This window comes from Sceloporus occidentalis, unplaced genomic scaffold, assembly GCF_023333645.1.
Source record: "Sceloporus occidentalis isolate IW3139 unplaced genomic scaffold, rSceOcc1.0.p SCAF_348, whole genome shotgun sequence".
Taxonomy (NCBI): domain Eukaryota; kingdom Metazoa; phylum Chordata; class Lepidosauria; order Squamata; family Phrynosomatidae; genus Sceloporus; species Sceloporus occidentalis.
This window is the reverse complement of record NW_028317328.1, coordinates 110,565-133,153: the sequence shown is the minus strand read 5'-3', so window position 1 is coordinate 133,153 and position 22,589 is coordinate 110,565. Positions and strand designations below refer to the sequence as shown.

The 22,589-nt window shown below is 39.7% G+C and overlaps 1 protein-coding gene across 1 annotated transcript in view; it reads left to right on the top strand.

Annotated features, from left to right (window-relative positions):
- The window catches only part of LOC149274084 (phosphatidylinositol-3-phosphatase SAC1), a gene marked incomplete at its 3' end in the record, with an annotated part of 145,336 nt that overhangs the window by 21,415 nt on the left and 101,332 nt on the right, over positions 1 to 22,589 (top strand). The window contains exons 7-11 of the mRNA XM_089505851.1: positions 1,255 to 1,288; positions 3,665 to 3,766; positions 5,538 to 5,623; positions 16,315 to 16,401; positions 17,936 to 18,004. Of these exons, the coding sequence (XP_089361977.1) occupies positions 1,255 to 1,288; positions 3,665 to 3,766; positions 5,538 to 5,623; positions 16,315 to 16,401; positions 17,936 to 18,004 (378 nt within the window). The remainder of the gene's footprint in view (positions 1 to 1,254; positions 1,289 to 3,664; positions 3,767 to 5,537; positions 5,624 to 16,314; positions 16,402 to 17,935; positions 18,005 to 22,589) is intronic.

Sequence of the window (22,589 nt, the reverse complement as noted above, 5' to 3'; positions counted from 1 at the left end):
GCTTACATGGTTTACCTCACGCCATTATTTCTAATTGAGTACAGTTTAAATCTAATTTTTGGACGTTGTTTTGCTGCAACCACCACATTTTACCTGCCTGATCTACGGCATTTCATCCTTAGTAACTTGGTTGTTGTGGCACCTGGAGGTTGCTCATTAGGGGGAGGTCCTTTCACACGCTTACTAGAAATCCGGGACTTCCTCCTCTTTGCCGCAGGAAGGGCATGCCGTCACGATCAGTGTGGTTTCCTTGCACAGCTTCCATGTGGATACGCAGAAGCGAGCATCTTATGAATATTTATAAGGCTAACTGTGTCATCAATACTGACAGGGTACAGCACGATGATGTCGTCATGGGGGGGGGGTCGATTGCCCTATAAAGTCCTCAAATTAACTTTGCATGATTCTCAGTTGTACTGTGCTCCTTTTGAGACTTAAGCATTTCAGTGTCCTTTCTGATTATTTATTCTGACCCCTGGTTCCCTGACCCTTGGCTTGGACTACGTTAATCCTGGCCTCTGGTTCCCTGGCACTTGGCTTGGACTACATTTATGCTGACGCCTGGTTCACTGACCCTCGGCTTGGACCTCTCTATCCGCACTGGTGCTCTTAACTACCCACGTAATATTCTGTTCCTATCCGGCCCTCTCTTGTGTGTACTGTTGATAGCAAGTATTTTACTCCTTGTGCTGTGGGTTCCGAGCCAAGATCTGTAACTATAAACTTAACAGCCTGTTTTAAAGGTGTGAGGTTACACTTATGTCAAGGCCCATCTATAATACAACACTAGATAGAGGTGGCCTAAATCAGCAGACAGTGAGGCATAGGAACTGATATTTATTTTATTACGAGTGTGCAAACCGTCCTATTGGACTGGAATCTAACCATCAAGTCTAGTAGAGTGCTTATCATTCTTATGCCGAACTTGAGCCCCTTAAGAATGATATTGTCCAAAAACTTGTCATGTCTCTGTCATGATTCTACTTGCTCAATTTGGATAGCCATGGTCATATGGAAGCTGTATTGTTACCTCCCTATAAAATGTATATTTTGTAAAACAAGTTTTACTTTAACTAATGTTTCCCCATTGCTTACTGCCATGAGTATGCACGGTGTACTCTGTAATAAGGGCTATCCTAAAGGAATAGGCTGTGCATCAACTTTTGCAGCCCTTCCTACATGGAGTGGAATAAACACATATATAACAATAAAATATTTAGCATATTTAACAATAACATATTTTTTGTTTTGCAGATTCAGAAATTTGCAATCCCAGTTATTCATGGATGTATCCTTTTGATTTTGTGCTTATTTAAAGAGGAATGAAAAATTAGTAATGCTAAAAACTGTCAATTTATGTTTTACATTTTGTGTCTACGTATAGCTGTGCTCTTTCTTTTTATTTATATTGAAAGCAAAAGATACTATATCTTGGAACAAAAGATCTCTGGCAGAATAGACATATGTAATTTGTAAACATGCACTGAAATGAAAATTGGGGGCCGAAACCGAAAATGACCCCAGCCTTTTAAAAAAAAAAATAAACATAAAATAGCCACACTTTTATTAAAAGTAACACACCAAAATTAGACAAAATCAACATTAATATATATATGATTAACAGCAATCACACTCCTGTCATGCCAAGGCATACCTAGATTCCAGCATGTACTGGCTGATTGGCATGATAGGAGCGTGATTGCTGTTAATCACATATATATTAGTAGTGTTATTGTTTTTTCTGTCCAATTTTGGTGTGTTACTTACTTTTAATAAAAGTGTGATTAACACACCAAAATTGGACCAAAAAATTCATATATATATTCTGCAGGGTCCCGGCTGTACGAGCAACTTCTCTAGCCCCGCCCCCAGCGGAAGATGGAAGGGCCCAGAGTCAGGTGATGTGCATTCTGTGCAGGTCTGTCTTAACCAACCAATAAAAATGAAACTTGGCAAAAGGGAGTAATATTTTAACTGGGAGGGATAATCATGTAGATCCAGAGAATAAGTAGCTAAGATGACTACTGCCTTGGTATAAATATGTTCTAATCTGTAAACGGTTACAGTGCCCTCCACTAATATTGGCACCCTTGTAAAATGTGAACAAAGAAGGCTGTGAAAATTTGTCTATTGTTTTGATCTTTTCTTCAAAAATACTCTGTTCTCGTGGATATCAAACAATTGCAAACACTGCACAGGTTAATGAAAAGAAAATAAATGCATATGTGGCACCCGTTTATTCAACACTTTGTGCTACCCCCCTTTGCCAAGATAACCATTCTGATATATATATTAATGTTACCTACTGGCGAGAGACCAAGAGACCAAGCCTGGAAATTGTGGAGTCCTAAACGCAGCAGACAAGATCATGGAAATTCGAGTAGGATAGCAAGTTTTGTTTAGGAAGAGTCATTGGGAGAATGAGTCAGATATTACCTAATAATTTTGTACAATACTGGAGGCCTCCTCTCCAGAATTTTGGTGAGGATCCAGAGAAGAGGGATTTATACAAATAAAGTTGAGTTTTAAATCTTTGAATTATCAACAGCCCTCCCTGGCAAATCCTTCCCTTAAGAGGTGCCGAGTTGATGTGGTACTATGCATTAGAGGACTGCATTGGGAGGAGGGTCTTGCGGGCGGTCTTGCTGGGGCTGCGGGCAGGAGCGAGCGTTCAGGCACTGTACCTGCGGGTCCCGGTAATCCCGCGCAGTCCCGCAAGGCTGCCTTCTCACTGCTCCATTACAGTGTCTCCTATCTTGCTCTGCCCAGGAACAAAACGGAGTCATGTGATGTGACGTCACTTCCTGTGACCCCGCCTTGTTCCTGGGCGGAGCAAGAGAAGAGACGCTGTGAGGGAACACCTCAAGGGCAGCCTTGCGGGACTGCGTGGGAAATCGGGTAAGGAGGCGTGCGTGATTGTCCACAAATGTGGCGGGAGCGGGCGGGATTGGCTACAAATGGAGCGGGATTAAAAACAGCGGGATCGGGGGCGAGAGCGGGATTAAAAAAGCAGTCCCGCGCAGGACTCTACTATGCATTGTTTCTTGGCAAGTTACCTTACCAGTTAAACAGTATATTATATAGTCCTTGTAGGAGAAATTTTCCAGGGATCTCTTCAGCAGAATGAGATGCCAGCTTTACTGAATAAATAAAGATCTGCTAATTATTTATGATTTATATTAAGGATTGTATAACCAAATAAAAGTATATCTGTAACCTTGGACAAGAGCGACATATGTCAAGGAGGGAAGGATTTTTCAAATGTGTAGAAAAGCTAGGGCAAGGGGATGTTGTCTAACATTAGAGACTGGGTTTGAGATTGGGTTTATTTCTAGCATAAACGGCTATAAGACTATCCTGAACATAAGACTGAGTCCAAAGACCATGTAATATTTGAGGTCACACTGCTTGGAAAAAAAATAGGCAGGCTAGAATGATCAAAAGGCTTTTATCTGTCATCAAATTATATGATCCTTTAATTGTATAATGTTTAATCATGGTTGTCATATTTGCTTTGAAGATGAACATGTAGTCATATAATAAAATATCTAGTTTGTAAAGATTTAATTTATTGGACTTATAAGCATAAAGTAGATATTTCAGTGCTTTAGCAAACATGTTTTATATTACTAAATTGTCATATAATCCTTATCTGTGTTGCCAGTTATTGCAATTCACTCATGTTCTATTAATGGAAAGTACTTTGATTGGGCCCTAATATCGAGAAGGAGTTGCTTTCGAGCAGGTGTAAGGTATTATGTAAGAGGTACAGTTTAGCAGACACACATTAAATTGTTTTATTTTATACCAAGTAGATTGTATGAAGAGTGACACTGGTGCAAGATTATGTAATACTATACAATTCAAATATAGGGTGCTTACAAAATTACAAGAAAAAAGAAAAAAAAATATACGTAAAAGTAGTTGAAGACCCTGCCTGTAAGGCTAGCGTCTAGCCGAATGGAGATTTTATAAAAAGTCCTTCTAAAAAAAAATGGGCTTATAAATAAGACCATCAACAAATGGGCTTACGAAGGCCATGCTTATTAGCATACATTCTAAAACAAGTTATGGGTTATTAAGACAAAAGGAAGGGCAAAAGAGACAAAGGAGTATTCTAATGAGCTAAGATGGATGATAAATAATTTTGAACAAAGGTTCTAATAATGTTTCTTGAATTGTTTTGAATTTTGGATTCCTGTTCAGATTTCAAATACATTTTTTTGAAATACATATTTCCGATATGGTGCTATGAAAACTTTCAGCCACAACCTTTTGGACAGATTGCCAACAAATTCAGCACAAAGGTCTGTTATATGCCCCCCCCCAAAGATATTTGTGGTTAAACTTCATTAAAAAATCCAGTTAACTTGCGGTCAAGTTGACATCATAGATAGACATGTTTCAGCTGATCTGCGCTAATATAGGGGGCTGTAAGGTAGCTTTGCATTGGTCACTTGGCTGCCTTTGAAGGAGAAAGCTGGAGACTTACCAGCAAACCAGCAAAAGGATGGCATTGGAGCAAACTAAGTAGTCTCAAGAATAGTCGGCACATTTCTTTACCCTGTGTCAGGTGAAAAAGTAATCAAAAAAAGATAGTGGTGAGCCACTTACTGCGGAACAAGATGGCAGTGACTGGCCTTCTTTGCTACTCAATGAAAGTTGAATGAATTACCCATTTCAGATCCAGAAATATATTTGTTCATTCAGTTACACCTTAAGAGGTATTTTGAGAACTACCAGAAGGTTCACCCGCAGTGATCTTGTGTGCTGTCAATGTCGTAATATGGGGGGTTGATTCAACAGGGAGCCCTTATCAAAAGAGCCATAAGTTATAAGCTTGTACAACTACAACTCAAAACAGTTCCCCTGATAGCCCTCGTTGTAATCACCATGTCACTGATATATGTGATCATGTGGTATGTCATTAGCAAAAGCCCATAGGGGAGCCATTTTAATGTCAAAGAACTTTATCTTGCATATACATGTATTTGATGTATTTATTTACACTATTGTATGGTAAACACATTGTGGATCTCTCATGGCTAGCACTGTAAAAAGCAAGGATATGGGGGTATACATGTTGCCCTATATCTTCATCCCGCTGGTACAAGCCTAGTCTGCATGGAACAATGCATCCTCGCCCCCCCCAAAAAAAAAGTTGGCAGGAGAGTTGTGTTTCAGCTCTCACTTCACTGTTCATAATGAAGGCCCGTTCACAATAATATTCTGCTGCAGGAATAACTTGGCTAGCCCTTTATAATGTATAATTTAAATCATAAATATTTATTCAGCAATGCATTACTCAGGGCCAGCTCAGTCCCTCTCGCTGGAGAAACTTACCAGTGTTAGACCTTCATAATGGATAGTGAAGTTAAAAACCAGTTTAGTGAATACACCCATTTATTGTTCCACATGTGACCCATATCTAAATTCAATTGTTGGAAAATATTTTCTTGCTTCAGTTTATGCATTTATTTTTATATGTTTATAATTGAGTTTCCTTTTTTTTTTTTTTTTTTGTCATTCGGTTTTAGGTATTGATTCAGAAGGCCATGCAGCAAACTTTGTTGAGACTGAACAAATTATTCATTGTAGTGGAAATAAAGCTGCTTTTGTTCAGGTATACCAGTCCTTCATGTATTCTTTAAGGATTATATGAAAAAAAGATGGTCATTGGGTTTGCTATTTCTGTGATTACCGTATTTGCTCGATTATAAGACGAGTTTTTTCCAGAGCAAATGCTCTGAAAAATACCCCTTGTCTTATAATCGAGGTCGTCTTCTAATCAAACCTCAAAATGTCCGCTGGGGCCATGCTGCTTACCGGGCTTTGGTCGCAAGCAGCAGGAGAACAGGAAGCTAGAAGAGTGTCACATAACTCTGCCTCCCCCATCCTTCCTCTGGGGGCGGGGCCAGAGAAGTTGCTCGCACAGCCGGGCCCCTGCAGAAGTCTTCGAGTGAGAGATCTGCAGTTCAGGTAAGGGGGTGGGGGAGGGTATGTGAGATTAATGGAATGAATGAGTATTTAAATGTTTGTGAATGAGTGTGTGTTAGTATTGATGTGTAAGGGGGGTGGTGGTGGTAGCATGGCATAGGGAGGCTGTACTCACACTCCTATCATCCCCAGGTTCCAGCATGTACTGGCTGCCTTGGCTTGATAGGAGTGTGATTGCTGTTAGCAGTTAAATATATATATATATATATAACATATATATATATATATACCTCCAGAAATGCCTTTTAACCCCCTATATGCCACTCTGGCATATAGGGGATTAAAAGGCATATCATGGGGCAGAGTGGCATATAGGAGGGTATAGGACATTTCTGGAGGCAGAGTGGCATATAGAGGGTTAAAAGGCACATCATGGGGCAGAGTGGCAAATAGGGGGTATAAGGCATTTCTGGGGGCAGAGTGGCAACCCTGGGGGCAGATGTGCATAACTGGGGGGGGGGCAGGTTGGCAAATAAAAGGAAATAAAAAAATATATAATTTTCTCAATCATAGATTTCATTAAATATGAAAATATTGTTTTACATGAATTAATATTTACTAGTAAAACTTTTTTTCCTATAGGGTAGTCTTATATTCAGGCTTTTTGTTTTTTTCCTAAATTAATATTCAGATTTTGGGGGGTCGTCTTATAATCGAGCAAATACGGTATATGTTTTCAAGAACTGGAGAAATATGAGATGAAGTTATAGTCTAATTTAATGAAGACTATGGTATAAGCAATGAACATGCAGGAGGGCATGCACCATGCTATTACTTTTTTTATGAAGTTTAAGTCATTTTGGCTATTATGTTCATTATTCAATTACTAATTAATCAAACATCGCATAAACCTTTATACATTTTGCAAAATATAGAGTACACAAACATTTTCTTTTTCTTTTTATTACTTCTGTGATGTGTTTGGGCATTCAACAGCAGTAGAATTATATTTCTAATGCTGCAGTAGTTACCACAGTGATATATTGAATAACATTGGTGAAACCATCACATTTTAATGAGGTCATTAAAATAATATTGAAAATAATTGGTAAGTAACATACATTCTATATTTATGTATCAGTGGCAAGTTGTCGATGCACTGAAGCAGTCAAAATTTCCTCAAAACATTTGTGTGCAAACAGTAAATGTAAAGGTTGCTTATATTGAGTATTGGTCTTGTAAGTAGTTCTGTTATTATTCTACAAGGTACTGGACATGATAGCATCACGCAGTTGCTGCGGTTTTGTCGGCTGCATGTGTGCATGATGTGAATCTCCTGTTCACCACATCCCAAAGGTGCTCTATTGGATTTAGATCTGGTGACTGTGTAGGCCATTAGAGTACAGTGAACTCATTGTCATGTTCAAGAAAGTAGTTTGAGATGATGTGAGCTTTGTGACATGGTGCATTATCCTGCTGGAAGTAGCCATCAGAACACAGTGGTACACAGTGATCATAAAGGGATGCACATGGTCAGCAACAATACTCAGGAAGGCTGCTTAAATGATGCTCAGTTGTTTAAATGATGCTCAGTTGGTACTAAGGGGCCCAAAGTGTGCCAAGAAAATGTCCCCTACACCATTACACCACCAGCCTGAACTGTTGATACAAGGCAGGATGGATCCATGCTTTCATGTTGTGTATGCAAAAAGCTGACCCTGCCATATGAATGTCGCAGCTGGAATAGAGACTCATCAGACCAGGCAATGTTCGTCCAGTCTTCCGTTGTGCAATTTTGGTGAGCCTTCGCGAATTGTAGCCTCACCTTCCTGTTCTTTGCTGACAGGAGTGGCACCTGGTGTGGTTTTCTGCTGCTGTAGCGCATCTGCTTCAAGGTTCGACGTGTTGTCCATTCAGAGATGGTATTCTGCATACCTTGGTAGTAACGAGTGGTTATTTGAGTTACTATTGCCTTTCTGTCATCTCGAACCAGTCTGCCCATTCTCCTCTGACATCAACAAGGCATTTTCGTCCAGACAACTGCCTCTCACTGGATATTTTTTCTTTTTCGGACTATTCTATTTAAACCCTAGAGATGGTTGTGTGTGAAAATCCCGGTAGATGAGCAGTTTCTGAAATACTCAGACCAGCCTGTCTGGCACCAACAACTATGCCATGTTCAAAGTCATTTAAATCCCCTTTCTACTACGTTCTGATGCTCGGTTTGAACTTCATTGCATTCAATGCATTGTGTTTCTGCCATGTGATTGGCTGATTAGCTATTTGTGTTAACAAGCAATTGATGCAATGGTACCTAATAAAGTGGACAGTGAGTGTGTGTTTATATATCAGGCATAACATTCTGACCACTGACAGGTGAAGAAAATAACACTTGATAATCTTTTCAACATGGTACCTGTCATTGGGTGGGATGTATTATACAGAAAATAAACATTCCCTCCTCAAAGTTGATGTGTTAGAAGCAGGAAAAATGACAAGGGCTAAATTGTTGCTGATGCCTGTGGGGAGCTAATACTCGCCCGTGTGGTCAAATCCAACAGACAAGCTACTGTAGCTCAAATTAAAAAGTGACCCTCCCATCGCCTTCCCACAGCACCAGCTGCGCCTTGTCAATGTGGTTCGTCTTTCCACAGTACAGTAAACGGTACACAGCAAACTTCCAAAAAGTGATAAAGTGCGCTCAGTGCAAATCAACACAGAACCTGATTGTATAAATGCATCCCAGCCTAAACCCCTTTAATCCCCTATGGACGTACCGGGACGTCCAAAAAGCGCCTCTTAAGAAACCCCTATGGATGTACCGGTACGTCCAGCCCTTCTTGCAGCGTCAGGGACACATCCCTGCCGCTGCATGGGAGATCAGGCTGTCGTTTGACAGTCTGGACTCCCCACTGACAGCAAAAGCCGGCATCGCATGAAAGCCGGAAAGCTGTTACGTTTCAAACTGCACGATTGGGCATTCCCTTCCGGGTTGCGTCACTGCTGACGTAACCCAGAAGTTCATCGGAGGACAGGGTATCCCCTGCAGGGGATATCCTGTCCTCCTATGAGGCACAGGCGCTGCAATCTCTATGCACGTCTGTGAGGACCTGCATAGAGATCACAGTGTGATCGATGCAGGGGGATCGCGGGGAGGGGAGTGAGAAACCATGTCTCTCATCCCCCCTCTCATCCTGAAACAGAGAAGCAGAAAAAAATGGTTAGTCATTTAAAAAATAATAATAAAAAAAACCATTAAAATAATAATGTAAAAAAAAAAAATATATATTTTTTTAAAAAAAAAATAGAAAAAAGATAATCATAAAAAAATTAAAAAACCTTACATCCAATTGCCCCTAGCATAACATCTAGCTAGTATAACCCCTGCTCCCGTTCACAACCCCCAAACCCGTTAAGCCATAGGCATAAAAATTATACAAAAAATTTACACCTTTATAGTATGCTCCCTGGTGCTGGGAAAGTCTGGAAAATCTATATAAATTAGGTATTTCTGAAATCAGGAGACCTGAATTGATAAAATTGGAGGGGATTTTCCATCACTTTACCTAATTTTGTGAGGATTCAGAGGGAAAATTTAACAAATATTAGGTTTTTTTTTCTAATTTTCGCTAGTTTTTACTAAATTTCTCATTCTAAATTTTCAGCTAATCATCCAACTATGGTATCAAAAGAAAGCTCTATCTCTCCTTGAAAAAACAATATATAGTTTACCTGGGTACACTATTTACAGGAAAGGAGAATAATCGCTAAACCGACATACCGCAAAAATGGCAAAGTTGCTCTGGGACTTGAGGTACCAAAAACCCCTGGGATTGAAGGGGCTAATCAATCTTGTAAAAAAAGTCAGACAGAAACAAAAGCAATAGTGCAATATAATCCACATAGATTATCCCTCCCCAGGATTGGTTGCACTCACAAAGGAGAAGGTAGTATAGGCTCCTCAAAATTTACACCTTGGACCTCCAGATACCCCAGGTATGTAATGGTAACCACTCAATAGAAGAGAGAGGACGATGTATTTATTTCAATATCGACCATAGAATGAAATAAAATTCAATAGATACAATTTGCAAATATAAAATAAATTTACTGCAGTTCGATATGCTACGCGTTTCGCTCGTTAAGCGCTTCAACCAGGCGTCCTGTTAGTCTGCATCGTGCTTCCTATATATACGCTGTCTTTCCTTCTATTCCGTATACATCATCCTCTAGTGAGACAAGTTTGTATCGCGGGACTTTGTTTCCTTAACCCCCTCCGTGTCACGCAGTGTTTGATCCATTTGTAGATAGTCCATCAATAGTATGTTCCCAAAAGGATAAAAAAGACGATTCTTACACAAAAGTAATCAGCAACGATATGATTAACACAGCACCACATAATTTCTATTAATATACATTGTTTTTTCATTGGAGGCATCACTTTTTATCTCCTCTGTTTCCAATATATATAGTGGTATAATAATGTGGGTAAATATAACCCATCTATACTATAAATGTTAATATACATATTCTTCATTTATAAACCTCATAATTAGAGATGTGTCTTAAACCTGCATCTTTAAAAAAAACAAAAACAAAAAAAATAAAAAAAAATATATATATATATATATATATATATATATTTGTGTCTCCTCTATTTACATATGTTCTTCCTTTGCAGACCTCATAATTAGGGGCATATGCACACACAAAAAAAGGAAATTTATATTATGTATCTGTCTTCTCCATTTATGTATATAGCATTATATAACCCATCCATGTATTCAATGTTCATGTATTCTTCCTTTGCAGACCTCATAATTAGGGGTATATGCAAAAAAAACCAACAGACTCTACATTTAATCCGTCCGGTCTCAGTGTCCCCTAGTTAAAAACCCTTTTCTTTTCATGTTGCCCCCATATTTTTTATATGATTCCCACCTCTCCAATGTTTCTGTATTTTTTCTAATGCACAAAATATTAAACCTTCTGGATTTTTGTTGTGACACTCTAACAATGTTCGAGAGGGACTCTTTTTACTTCCTTTTGTTTAACTTTTAGATCATTTTTGTTTTAAATTTGGTGTTCCCCCTGAATATAACATTTGGAGTGATGGGAAGCATACTCGTCAAACCATCATCTTTAAACCCCTTCGTGACAAAGCCCCTACATGTACAGGGTCATTATGCAATGCATTGGTGACAAAGCCCTTACACGTACGGGGTGCTGGTAAATACCTGCATCGCCCTCCCCCCGAAAAAAATGGTATCTGGATGCTGCAAAGCCACCGATCGCAGCTAAAACAAAGCTTAAGAAGCGATCAGCAATTGTTTCCTAAGCATAATCGGGGTTGCTGACTTGCCTATATCAACATGCCACCTTCGACAGTGATTGGTGACAGTGAAGAGTGCCTAAATACCCCTGATACGATAATCTAGGTTGTCTGCTTTACAGAAATATATACTTTTGTGGGTATTTTTGGTTGCAATCCCATCATACCTAATGTAAAAATTAGGGCTGCAACTAATGATTATTTTCATATTTCTTCGATTAATCGGATAAAAAATAAATGTACATTTTTCATTTATTTAAAATAACTGCATGTAAAAAACAAACGGCAGGATAAAAAAAACTTTGATAAAAATGCATTTCTTGTTTTTATTTCCCAACCTGTCCCCCCAGATATGCACATCTGAGCCCAGACTTGCCACACTACCTCCCAGATGTCACATACCCCCATATATGCCACACTGCCTTTCACAAATGCCACACTGCCCCCCACATATGCCACTGTGCCCTCCCCACATATGCCTTATATACCCTGATATGCCCCGTGCCCCCTGATATGCCTTATACTCCAGTATGCCTTATACCCCCAGATATGTCACTCCATCCTCCCCAGATATGCCTTATACCCCCCAGATATACCATAGTGCCCTCATAGATTCACAGACTCGTTCGCAGCACACTGGCACAATAAATTTATAAATAAATACAGGATTAATCTTCACTGCCCCCCCCCGGATTTAGATTCCCCTTAGTTTGCCCCCCCCCTTTACCTCTAACTGCACCTTAAGTTAACATTATTAAATTAACCCTCAGTCCTCAGCATTAAGTTAATCCTAAAGATCCCATCAACCATAACTGCCTCTAAATTAACCCTAAACACCCCATCAACCATAACTGCCCCTAAATTAACCCTAAACACTAATCGATAATGAAATTTGTGGCAACGATTTTAATTATCGATTATCAATTTTATCGATTAGTTGTGGAGTATGGAAATTTTATATAAAGTAGGTATTTCTGAAATCAAGACACCTGAATTGATAGACTTGGAGGGGATTTTCCGTCACTTTACCTAAGTTTGTGAGGATTCAGAGGGAAAATATATAAAAAAATTGGTGTGTTTTTTTTCTAATTTTTGCTAGTTTTTACTAAATATGTTACCCTAAATTTTCAGCTAATTATCTAACTATGGTATCAAAAGAAAGCTCTATCTCTCCTTGAAAAAACAATATATGGTTTACATGGGTACACTATTCGCAGGAAAGAGAATAATCTCTGAACTGACATTGAGGTACCAAATACCTTTGGGACTGAGGGGTTAATGATGTAACATCACTAGATACTAATATATAGTCCTTTTCCCATTTCTCCTTTTTTAGTATTTTTTAATATACTTATTGTTTCTTTTAAATAGGACCAATATTTAACCCCTTCGTGACAAAGGCTGATTTTACTTTTTGTAGCCTTCGTGACAATGGCCCTTTTAACATTTCTGCGCTGCTCGTGTTTAGCTGTAATTTTCTTCTTTCCCGTTTACTTAACCCACACACATTAGATATTGTTTTTTTCAGGACAAGAAGGGCTTTCTTTAGATGACATGGTTTTGATTGTATCATATTATTTACTATTAAAAAAAGTATAAAATATGGTGAAAAATTTAGAAAAAAATGACTGTTTCTAACTTTTAGTTGAAAAATCTTTTACTCATCTATAACAGGTAATAAAAAAACCTGCTAAATAGATTCTACTATTTGTCCTGAGTTTAGAAATACCCAATGTTTTTATGTTTTTTTGCTTTTTTCTGCACGTTATGGAGCAATAAGTACAGGTAGCGTTTTGCTATTTCAAAGCCATTTTTTCCAAATCTGGTAATTCTTCCCTCCATGTGCCATTTCGGGTATCTTTGAAGCCGGCCAATGCAATTTACCCCATCAAATCATATATTTTTGAAAACTAGACAACCCAGGGTATTCCAAATGCTTTAATTTTAACCCTTTCCAAGCACTTATTCTACCATCAGCCTTTGTCAAACTTTATGGTAGTAATTTTTTTGCATTTGTTTTTTCACACACATTTTACTTTAGGTATGAATAAACAGGTTCTGGTATATGTCACTATCACAAAATGCCCCAATATGTGTTCAGCAACATCTCCTGAGCGCAGTTATACCCCACATGAATGATTTTGCCTGGCTGCTTGGGGGCAAAAGGGCCACATTTGGGGCATGCACATTTTTCAATGTTGAACTTAGGGCATGGGCAGTGGATCCCCAAATGCCAATTTGGTACATCTTTGAGCCGGGCCATTTCAGTGTGCCCAACAAAACCATATATTTTTGAAAACTAGACACCCCAGGGTATTTTAAATGCTGGTATTTTAACTCTTTGCATGCACACATTTTACCACCAGCATTTTTTCAAAGTTTGCAGTAGTATTTTGTGTGTATTTTTCCCCACACACACCTACTTTATGTATGAATTTACAGCTCCTGGTATATGCCGCTGTCACACGACACCCCAATATGTGTTCAGTACAGTGATACCCCACATGCATGGGTTTGTCATTTTTGGGGGGAACTAAAAGGCCACATTTGGTACGTGTGCATTTTTCTAATTGGAAATTAGATGTGTGGCCATCCTTCCCCCCGTGTTAATTGGGACCTTGTTGAACCCGGCCAATTCAATTTACCCCATCAAATCATAAATTTTTTAAAAGTAGACACCCCATGGGCATTTAATATGCCAGTATTTTAACTCTTTCCATGCGAGAATTGTTTTAAGCTAATATGCTAATTTTAGGACTTGCTCACAAAAATATATTTTTTAGATATATATATATTATTTTTTTTTGCTTTTTTTAAATTTTTTTAACATTTTTTTTCAACTTGAAGGTTCCCCTGATAGTGACATCAGTGGGAAATTATTTTTACATTTTACTGGTTTTTTACTATTTTTTTTCTAATTATTATTAATTTTATTTTATTTTTAATTTATTTTTTCTAATCACACTGTGATTAGAAAGCTGAGCTCCATTGACTTGCGTGGTTGAATGCAGTACCTATATTCAACCTGCAAGTGGAGCCAGAGTTCTCTAGAGGGTCAGGAGACCGTCTAGCGAACCTTTTCATCTTTATTATTTTTTTTCCCGGGCCGCCGCCATCTTGCTGATGACGAAGATCACCGGCAGCTGCGGCCGTCCATCCCCAGTCCATCCCCAGGTAAGTGTTTGGTGTCGCTGGATGCCTCCTGATCGAGGCATTCCAGCGACACCATTTAAGTTTAGGAGGCGATCAACGATTTTAAAACGGGCGTCCGCCGCCATACAAAGTATGGCGGATGTTGACGCCCCGGGGAGGGGCCAGAGATGGCCCCTTTCTGCCGATAATGGCGTTGCTGAATGCCTCGAGGTCGAGGCATTACAGCAACGCCGTTTTCGGTGCAGAAAGCGTAAATAGATCGCTTTCTGCACCCGTTTAATGACGTGTCGGTCCTGGCACGTCATTTGTCGTTATCGACTTGAATTTCCGTGACGTGCCCGGACCGGCAATTGTCATCAAGGGGTTAAAAGACCATACATAATGTTGCAAAATACCGTATTTTCTCGATTATACGACCCTCCCCAAAATTTGAATATTCATTTGGGAAAAAAAGCCTGAATATAAGACTACACTATAGGATTTACTAGTAAATATTTTTACATATTTAATAATAAACTATGATTGAAAAAAATGCATTTCCTTTTAGTTTCCTACCTGTCACACAGTTATGCGCATCTGCCCCACGGCTTGCTACTCTGCCCCCCAGATATGCCTTATACCCCCTATATGCCACTTTGCCCCCATATGCCACTGTGTCCCCCTCATATGCCTTATACCCCTATATGCCACTCTGCCCCCCTTATATGCCTTACCCCCCCATCTTACTGATACATCCCTTGACTTGTCCCCGATGCTCCAGACTCCCTGGTGTCAAGTGGGGGCAGCCAGTAGTCTGATTATAAGACCATCTCGAATATAAGAAGAACCTCGTCTTATAATAAACAGTAAGATGTAAATATTGTGACAGATTTTAGAAAAGAGAATTCACACCTAAAACTATTGGTCTCCCAGGGTTTTTTTTTTGTGTATTTTCGGAAGAAAATAAATTACAGGCCATATAGGATTAATTATATTAATATATTTATATTCATTATCTGACAGAAACGTCTGTTTTTCCATTTTCCAAATACCTTTTTAATACAATACTGTACTATTTAGTGAGTCGATGATCTGTTTGGATTATATTATTATTATTATTATTATTATTATTATTGTTTTTGTTTCTGTCTTTGACTTTAAAATAATCTTACAAGATTGATTAAGCCTGAGATGCATTTATACAATCAGGTTCTTGTGTTGTACTTTATCACTTTTTGGAAGTTGCTGTAGCTCAAATTGCTGAGAGAGGTCTGATAGAAAGGTGTCGGTGTATTGCAGTTTGTTGTGTATGGGGCTGCATAGCTGCAGACCAGTCAGGGTGCCCATTCTGACCCCCCTGTCCACTGCCGAAAGCACCTACAGTGGGCACGTGAGCATGAGAACTGGACCATGGAGCAATGGAAGAAAGTGGCCTGGTCTGATGAATCATGTTTTCTTTCACATCACGTAGATGGCTGGGTGTGTCTTTGTGTTTCATAGCTGGAGAACACATGGCACCATGATGCATTCATGGAGGCTTCCCCTCACAACTTACAAGACTTAAAGGATCTGCTGCTGATGTCTTGGTGATACCACAGCCATGACTCAACGGGTCAGGGCTGTTTTGGCGGCAAAGGGGGAGACCTACACAATATCAAGCAGGTGGTCATAATTTTATGGCTGATCGGTGTGTGTGTCTCTCTCTATATATATATATATATATATATGTCTATATATATATATATATATATATATATATATATTTATACACACACAGTTAATTTATACAGTCACATCATAATCTGCAAGAAGAGCTAAGGTTGCAGCAGGTTGTCGAGAAAAAAAACAAACTATTGAACATACTTCCTCAAGCATTGCTTTTTTCCAGTTTGTTATCTCTTCTCCTTTTTCAGACACGGGGATCAATTCCATTTTTCTGGTCACAGAGACCGAACCTGAAATACAAACCAAAACCACAAATCAGCAAAGCAGTAAACCATGTATGTATTGCACAGGCTATTTGTAAAATGTGTGGGAGATTTTTGTTTCCTCCTCTTTTATATTTTTCACATTATGGGTGCCACTTGTTACAACCATTCTTACATTTATACATGCATACATACAAACAAGCTCCTACCCTCGCTTACCTCTCGCTGCTCATACAGTTTCACTGCGGGGTAACATGATAACGTGATATGTTCCTGTCTCCCTGTGCCGGTTCAAAATAGTTTAGAAAGGGCGCTTCTGACCTGGACTGATCACTCCAGGTCAGAAGAGCCCCTTCTAAACTATTTTGAATCGTTATGAGGAGACTGGGCCCCGTCGCAGCTGCGACCGATGCAACCCCTGTAGTTACTCCAGTGTCTAAGAGTCTCAACTGCTTTCAGAACTGATCCAAACTTTCCATCCACATCGGGCAATGCTCCAGGTTATTCAGGTTTCTTTTGCTTTAGAGGAACAAATCTTGTTGTGAAAGAAAGCACATTTCTTTAGCGTTGAGCACGTATTAGCTTCCGGGATCTTTCTAAAATATTGTGCAGCCCAACTTGTTCCTTAACCCTTTAGGGACACAGGACATAGTTCAGCAACATTCAAATTGAGCCTCCCCAAGCATCCTATTTAACCCAGTTTACTGGTGATGGCCTTCAGGGACAAAGCCTGAATTTCTTTGCCTTTTAGTGTTGTGGTCCATCAAAGTAAGAAGCCTGCAACATTTCATACATATTCCAATTCCATACATATTGACTTTAAAGATAGAACTACAGGCTCAAGGTATTGTAACTGCCTATTAGTTGTCCTCCGTTTTAATGTTGTATATTGCACAATGTGCCGTCTCTCCCTTCCCCTCCCCCCTCTCTCCCCCCTCTCTCCCCCCCCCCTCTCTCTCCTCCCCCTCTCTCTCTCCCCCCCCCTCTCTCCCCCCTCTCTTCTAGGTGCACTTGCAAAACGTTAGTAGGGATTTTGTAGGCATATAGTTTGGTATAATTTTTTAATCGCACACCTGACAGGTGCTAATGATCATCAATTTAATATGTAAGCGAAAACACAATCATAAACAGAAACAGCTTTGTTGGAGGAATAAAACAGAGGAACAGCCAAACTCACTAGCAAGGTGAGGTTGTTGAAGGCCGTTTAATGTCAAAAGTCATACCTCATGGCAAACACAGCAACTAAGCACAATATAGTTATACTGCATCAGTGAAGTCTCTCTCAGGCAGAATTTTCAAGGCAGAAGTCTGTTTCTTCTAAGCTCTTTTGAAGAAGCACAAAAGAAACGGGCAATGTTGAGGACTGTAGCCGCAGTGGTCAGATAAGGAATCTAAGTGCAGCAGATGGAAGACACATCATGCTTACTTCCCTTTCCAATCGAAAGATGTCCGGAAGTGCAGGAAACAGTGGGGCACTGGTACACAGTTTTGGAGAGAGATTTAACTTGGCTATTATGTTTGGTTTTGTTAAGGGAAATCTGTTAAAAAAGAAGTGCTGCCTCCATTTTTAAATGTTCACGTCTTTTTCAATTCTTTTTTTCTTCAGATGGATGGCTTCCAGAGACATTTTGACTCGCAAATAATTAGTTATGGAAAACAAATAGTTGTTAACCTGGTAAGTCTTGTTTATTTTAATTTTAAATGTGTTTAAATTACATGTGAATTTGAGAATATTTTCTTATGGTTTTTATAGTCTTTTATAGTGTTTGTGTAAATGACTTAAGTGCATGCAGATACCCAACATTTGCAGTTTTATCAGGGAACTCTCATGATATTTATGGTTGTTCAGCTTATATTAATTGAATAACCAAGACTCAGATCACTTTATAAAGGATTATACATATTATAAGGTTCCAAAAAAGATAGGCACTAAACTGGATAAAACAGTGCAGATTACTGCACATTATTTAACCCATTAAGGCAGGGCTTGACAATTCCCAGTTGCCTGGTTACCATGGCGATTAGAAACCACCAGGGTTTTGCAGGGCTGCCATTATGAATTCTGCACCCTGTGCTTTCCTCCGGCGGCGTGGTGTAGTGGGTGCCGTGAGGCTTCCAGCTGGGTCATGTAAAATGCACATTACGTGAACCCGCTGGGTGTGTATGTGTATACTGTAATGTCCGTGTGTATAGGTATAGTGCTGGAGTCAGTCTGAGTGTGTAGCAGTATAGTGCTGGAATCAGTATGTCTACTGTATCGTAGTGCCAGATTCAGTGTGTATGTGTAATAGTGTTAGTGTAATTTTATATATGTATAGTGTTCGCCAGTGTGTGCATGTGTATAAGAGTGTGGTGCTAGCATGTAGAGTGTATGAGCGTGTTTGTCAGCATATAGCGTTACAGTGTGTGTATGAGTGTTGGTATGTGTGCACATGAGAGCAGAATGTTAGCATGTGTTACTGTAAGCTGTTAGTGTTTGTGAGCATGCAATGTTGGTGTGTTTCTGTTACGATGTGGGGTTTGTGTAAATGTATGTTTGTATATGGCAAGCCATGACAAACCTTAGGCGCCAGGAAATGAAAAACACGATTAGTGATGAAAAAAATGCTGGCTAGTATTTTGCAGTATTTTACTTGTGAGGATGCAAACGTTTTTGATTTTTGCTATGTCTTTGTTTAATTGTAATGTACCACTGATTTATTGTACCCACATAAACTATATTAAAAAAAAATCATGATAACTATCGCATCGGTGTTGCTGACATGCCTCGATATTGATGCATTCAGCAACATAACCCCCCTACCCCAGTCGCCTTGTGATTGCTCCGATTGCTCTGTGATTAGTAAAATAAAATAAAAATGTTGGTAACACGGAAAAATAATTCCCCACTGTGACCAAAAAAAGTCCAAATATATATATATATATATATATATATACAGTATCTCACAAAAGTGAGTACACCCCTCACATTTTTGTAAATATTTTGTTATATATTTTCATAGTTGCATAGTTACATAGTACATAAGGTTGAAAAATGACCTAAGTCCATCAGGTTCAACCCTTCTACCTAACCTTCCTACTCTTGATCCAAAAGACGGCGAAAGAACCCTAATTAAGCTCTAAGATGACATTTTTCCAGTGCATATCATTTTAACTTTTTTAGTCTCTCTTCATAACTAATATCTGCCAATTCCCTTATTAATTTTGTAGCCCTCCTTTGCACTTTTTCTAGTTCCATAATGTCCTTTTTATGGACTGGTGCCCAGAATTGTACCGCATACTCTAGGTGAGGTCTTACCATTGACCTGTAAAGAGGCAAGATGATCTCCTCCTCCTGTGAATCAATACCTCTTTTTATGCATGCCAAAACCTTATTGGTCCTTGCAGCTGCTTGTCAAGTCTATTGTCTACCATTATTACTAAATCCTTGATTGGCAGTTTTCCCCAAGGATATTCCATTTATAGTATAGTTTGCATTTTTATTATTTTTACCATAATGTATAACTTTGCATTTATCTATGTTGAACCGCATCTGCCACTTGTACGACCAGTCCCCAACTATGTCTAAATCCTCCTGCAAAGAAGAAACATCCAGGTTAGTCTGAATTACCCTGCCTAATTTTGTGGCGTCAGCAAAAACTGTGACATGGCTCTCAATGCAGCCTGGGAGTTTATTTATAAATAAATTAAAAAGAAGATGACCCAGGACAGACCCCTGAGGCACTCCACGTAATACCTGCGTACAGTCTGAGAAACATCCATTCACAACAACTTTCTGCATTCTATCTTTTAGCCAATTTCCAATCCAAATACAGACATTTGTCCCTAAGCCTGTTTCTGTTAATTTAGCCTTTTATGTGGGACTGTATTAAATGCCTTAGCAAAGTCCGGATAAATCACATCTACAGATAACACTGAAGAAATGATACTCTGCTACAATGTAAAGTAGTGAGTGTACAGCCTGTATAACAGTGTAAATTTGCTGTTCCCTTAAAATTAACTCAACACACAGCCATTAATGTCTAAACCTTGGCAACAAAAGTGAGTACACCCCTAAGTGGAAATGTCCAAATTGGGCCCAAAGTGTCAATATTTTGTATGACCACCATTATTTTCCAGCACTGCCTTAACCCTCTTGGGCATGGAGTTCACCAGAGTTTCACAGGTTGCCACTGAAGTCCTCTTCCACTCCTCCATGACGACATCACGGAGCTGGTGGATGTTATAGACCTTGTGCTCCCCCACCTTCCTCTTGAGGATGCCCCACAGATGCTCAATAGGGTTTAGGTCTGGAGACATGGTTGGCCAGTCCATCACCTTTACCCTCAGCTTCTTTAGCAAGGCAGTGGTTGTCTTGGAGGTGTGTTTGGAGTCGTTATCATGTTGAAATACTGTGGCCCAGTCTCCGAAGGGAGCATTGGCTCCCTGGCTGGTCTGCGGCCACGCAGCCCCATACGCAACAAACTGATGCACTGTGTGTTCTGACACCTTTCTATCAAAACCAGCATTAACCTTTTTAGCAATTTGAGCTATAGTAGTGTATCTGTTGGATTTGATAACACGGGCCAGCCTTTGACCCCTATGTGCATGAATGAGTCTTTGCCGCCCATGACTCTGTAGCGGCTTCACCACTTTTCATTCTTTGGACCACTTTTTATAGGTACCGACTACCGCAGACAGGGAACACCCTACAAGAGCAATATTTTTGGATATGCTCTCACCCAGTCGTCTAGCCATCGCAATTTGGCCTTTGTGAAAATTGCTCAGACCCTTGGCTATTTTTCCTGCTTCTAACTCATCAGCTTTGAGGATGAAATGTTCCCTTGCTGCCTAATCCCACCCTCTGACAGATGCCATGATAACAAGATTACCAATGTTATTCACTTCACATGTCAGTAATCATAATGTTATGGCTGATCGGTATATTAAATAAAAGAAAATATACAGCACAACGTATAATACAAAAAGTGATATGACCAGTGCGGGGAACTCTGATCTCTAACAGCCGGGGAAGGTCTGCGCGATGGACGCAGACAACCCCCGCTGCTAACCGCACCTCCTCCCGGCTGCAGCGGAAGTTGTCTACGCAAATCGTGTAGAGCTCTACCTGCTGCCCCAGACTACGCACTTAGGACTCAGAAGCACTGGTAAATTGGGGGGGGCATAACACAGGAGGATCCAGGTCCCCTGCATCCTATTTGAGGTCTGATTATAAGACGACCCCGATTATAAGATGAGGGGTATTTTTCAGAGAATTTGCTCTGGAAAAAAACTTGTCTTATAATCGAGCAAATACGGTAAATCAATAAATAATAATACAATCCAGTAGCAGTCACAGCTCATGCTGTTTTTGATATAAGAGGGTTATGGTGGTTAGTCTCACCTTTTTTAAAGGGACACTTCAGCCATCATATGTACATTAATCCATGTGTTAGCAGAGTAGTTAAATTTTCATGGTGTCATCTTTTTTTTGTTCTTCAGTGGTCTGACTGGGACACTGAAGATGGTGTTGCTGTTGGCTGCTCAGGCAGTTCAGCAACGGCCAACCAGAAACCTCCCCAAGCATGTGATGGCTTGATGTGCAAATCACATGCTTGTCGTGCTCTTCGAACAATTGTAGTGGAAATTGGCTATCGTCAGTGGACACTGCTTTTGCTGGTTGCCCAGATGCCTAGGCAGACCATGTAACTCTAAGCATGTGACTCTGAACAGTCATAGCCCCAGACTGTGATCCCAGGGACTGACGAGGAATGGATGGCCCCATCAGGATATAGGAAGGGTTCCAAAAATATTGAGCAACATGTCGACGGGGGGAATACGCAGCACTTCACCAACAAGAGCTGCTGGCAACAATGCCCTCTTGTGTAAAAGAGTACAGCAAGCACATAGGATGTTGATCTCTCCGATTTCAATTTACTTAATGCACAACTCATACCTAGTTAAAGAGACAAATGTGGGGACAACATGTTAATTTATAAAATACCAGAAAATATATAATTTGTGAGTAGATTAACTGGGGGATATTATGGTTAAACAGAGGCCTGCAGAATTGCTCCTGTAGTGTAAAAAAGCCTTGGTCATTAAAGTTTGTGCTCTTCCCTAGGCAAACTACATACAGTTAACACAGTGGGCTCCCTGTCATAGTACGCTTTGATCAAAAGGTACACCTTTTTCCTCCCCCCCTCTACAAAGATACCACACAGTTTACATCATTGACCCACTGTGGAGCAGTAAAAGGACCTTCCCAGGCCACCTGCAAT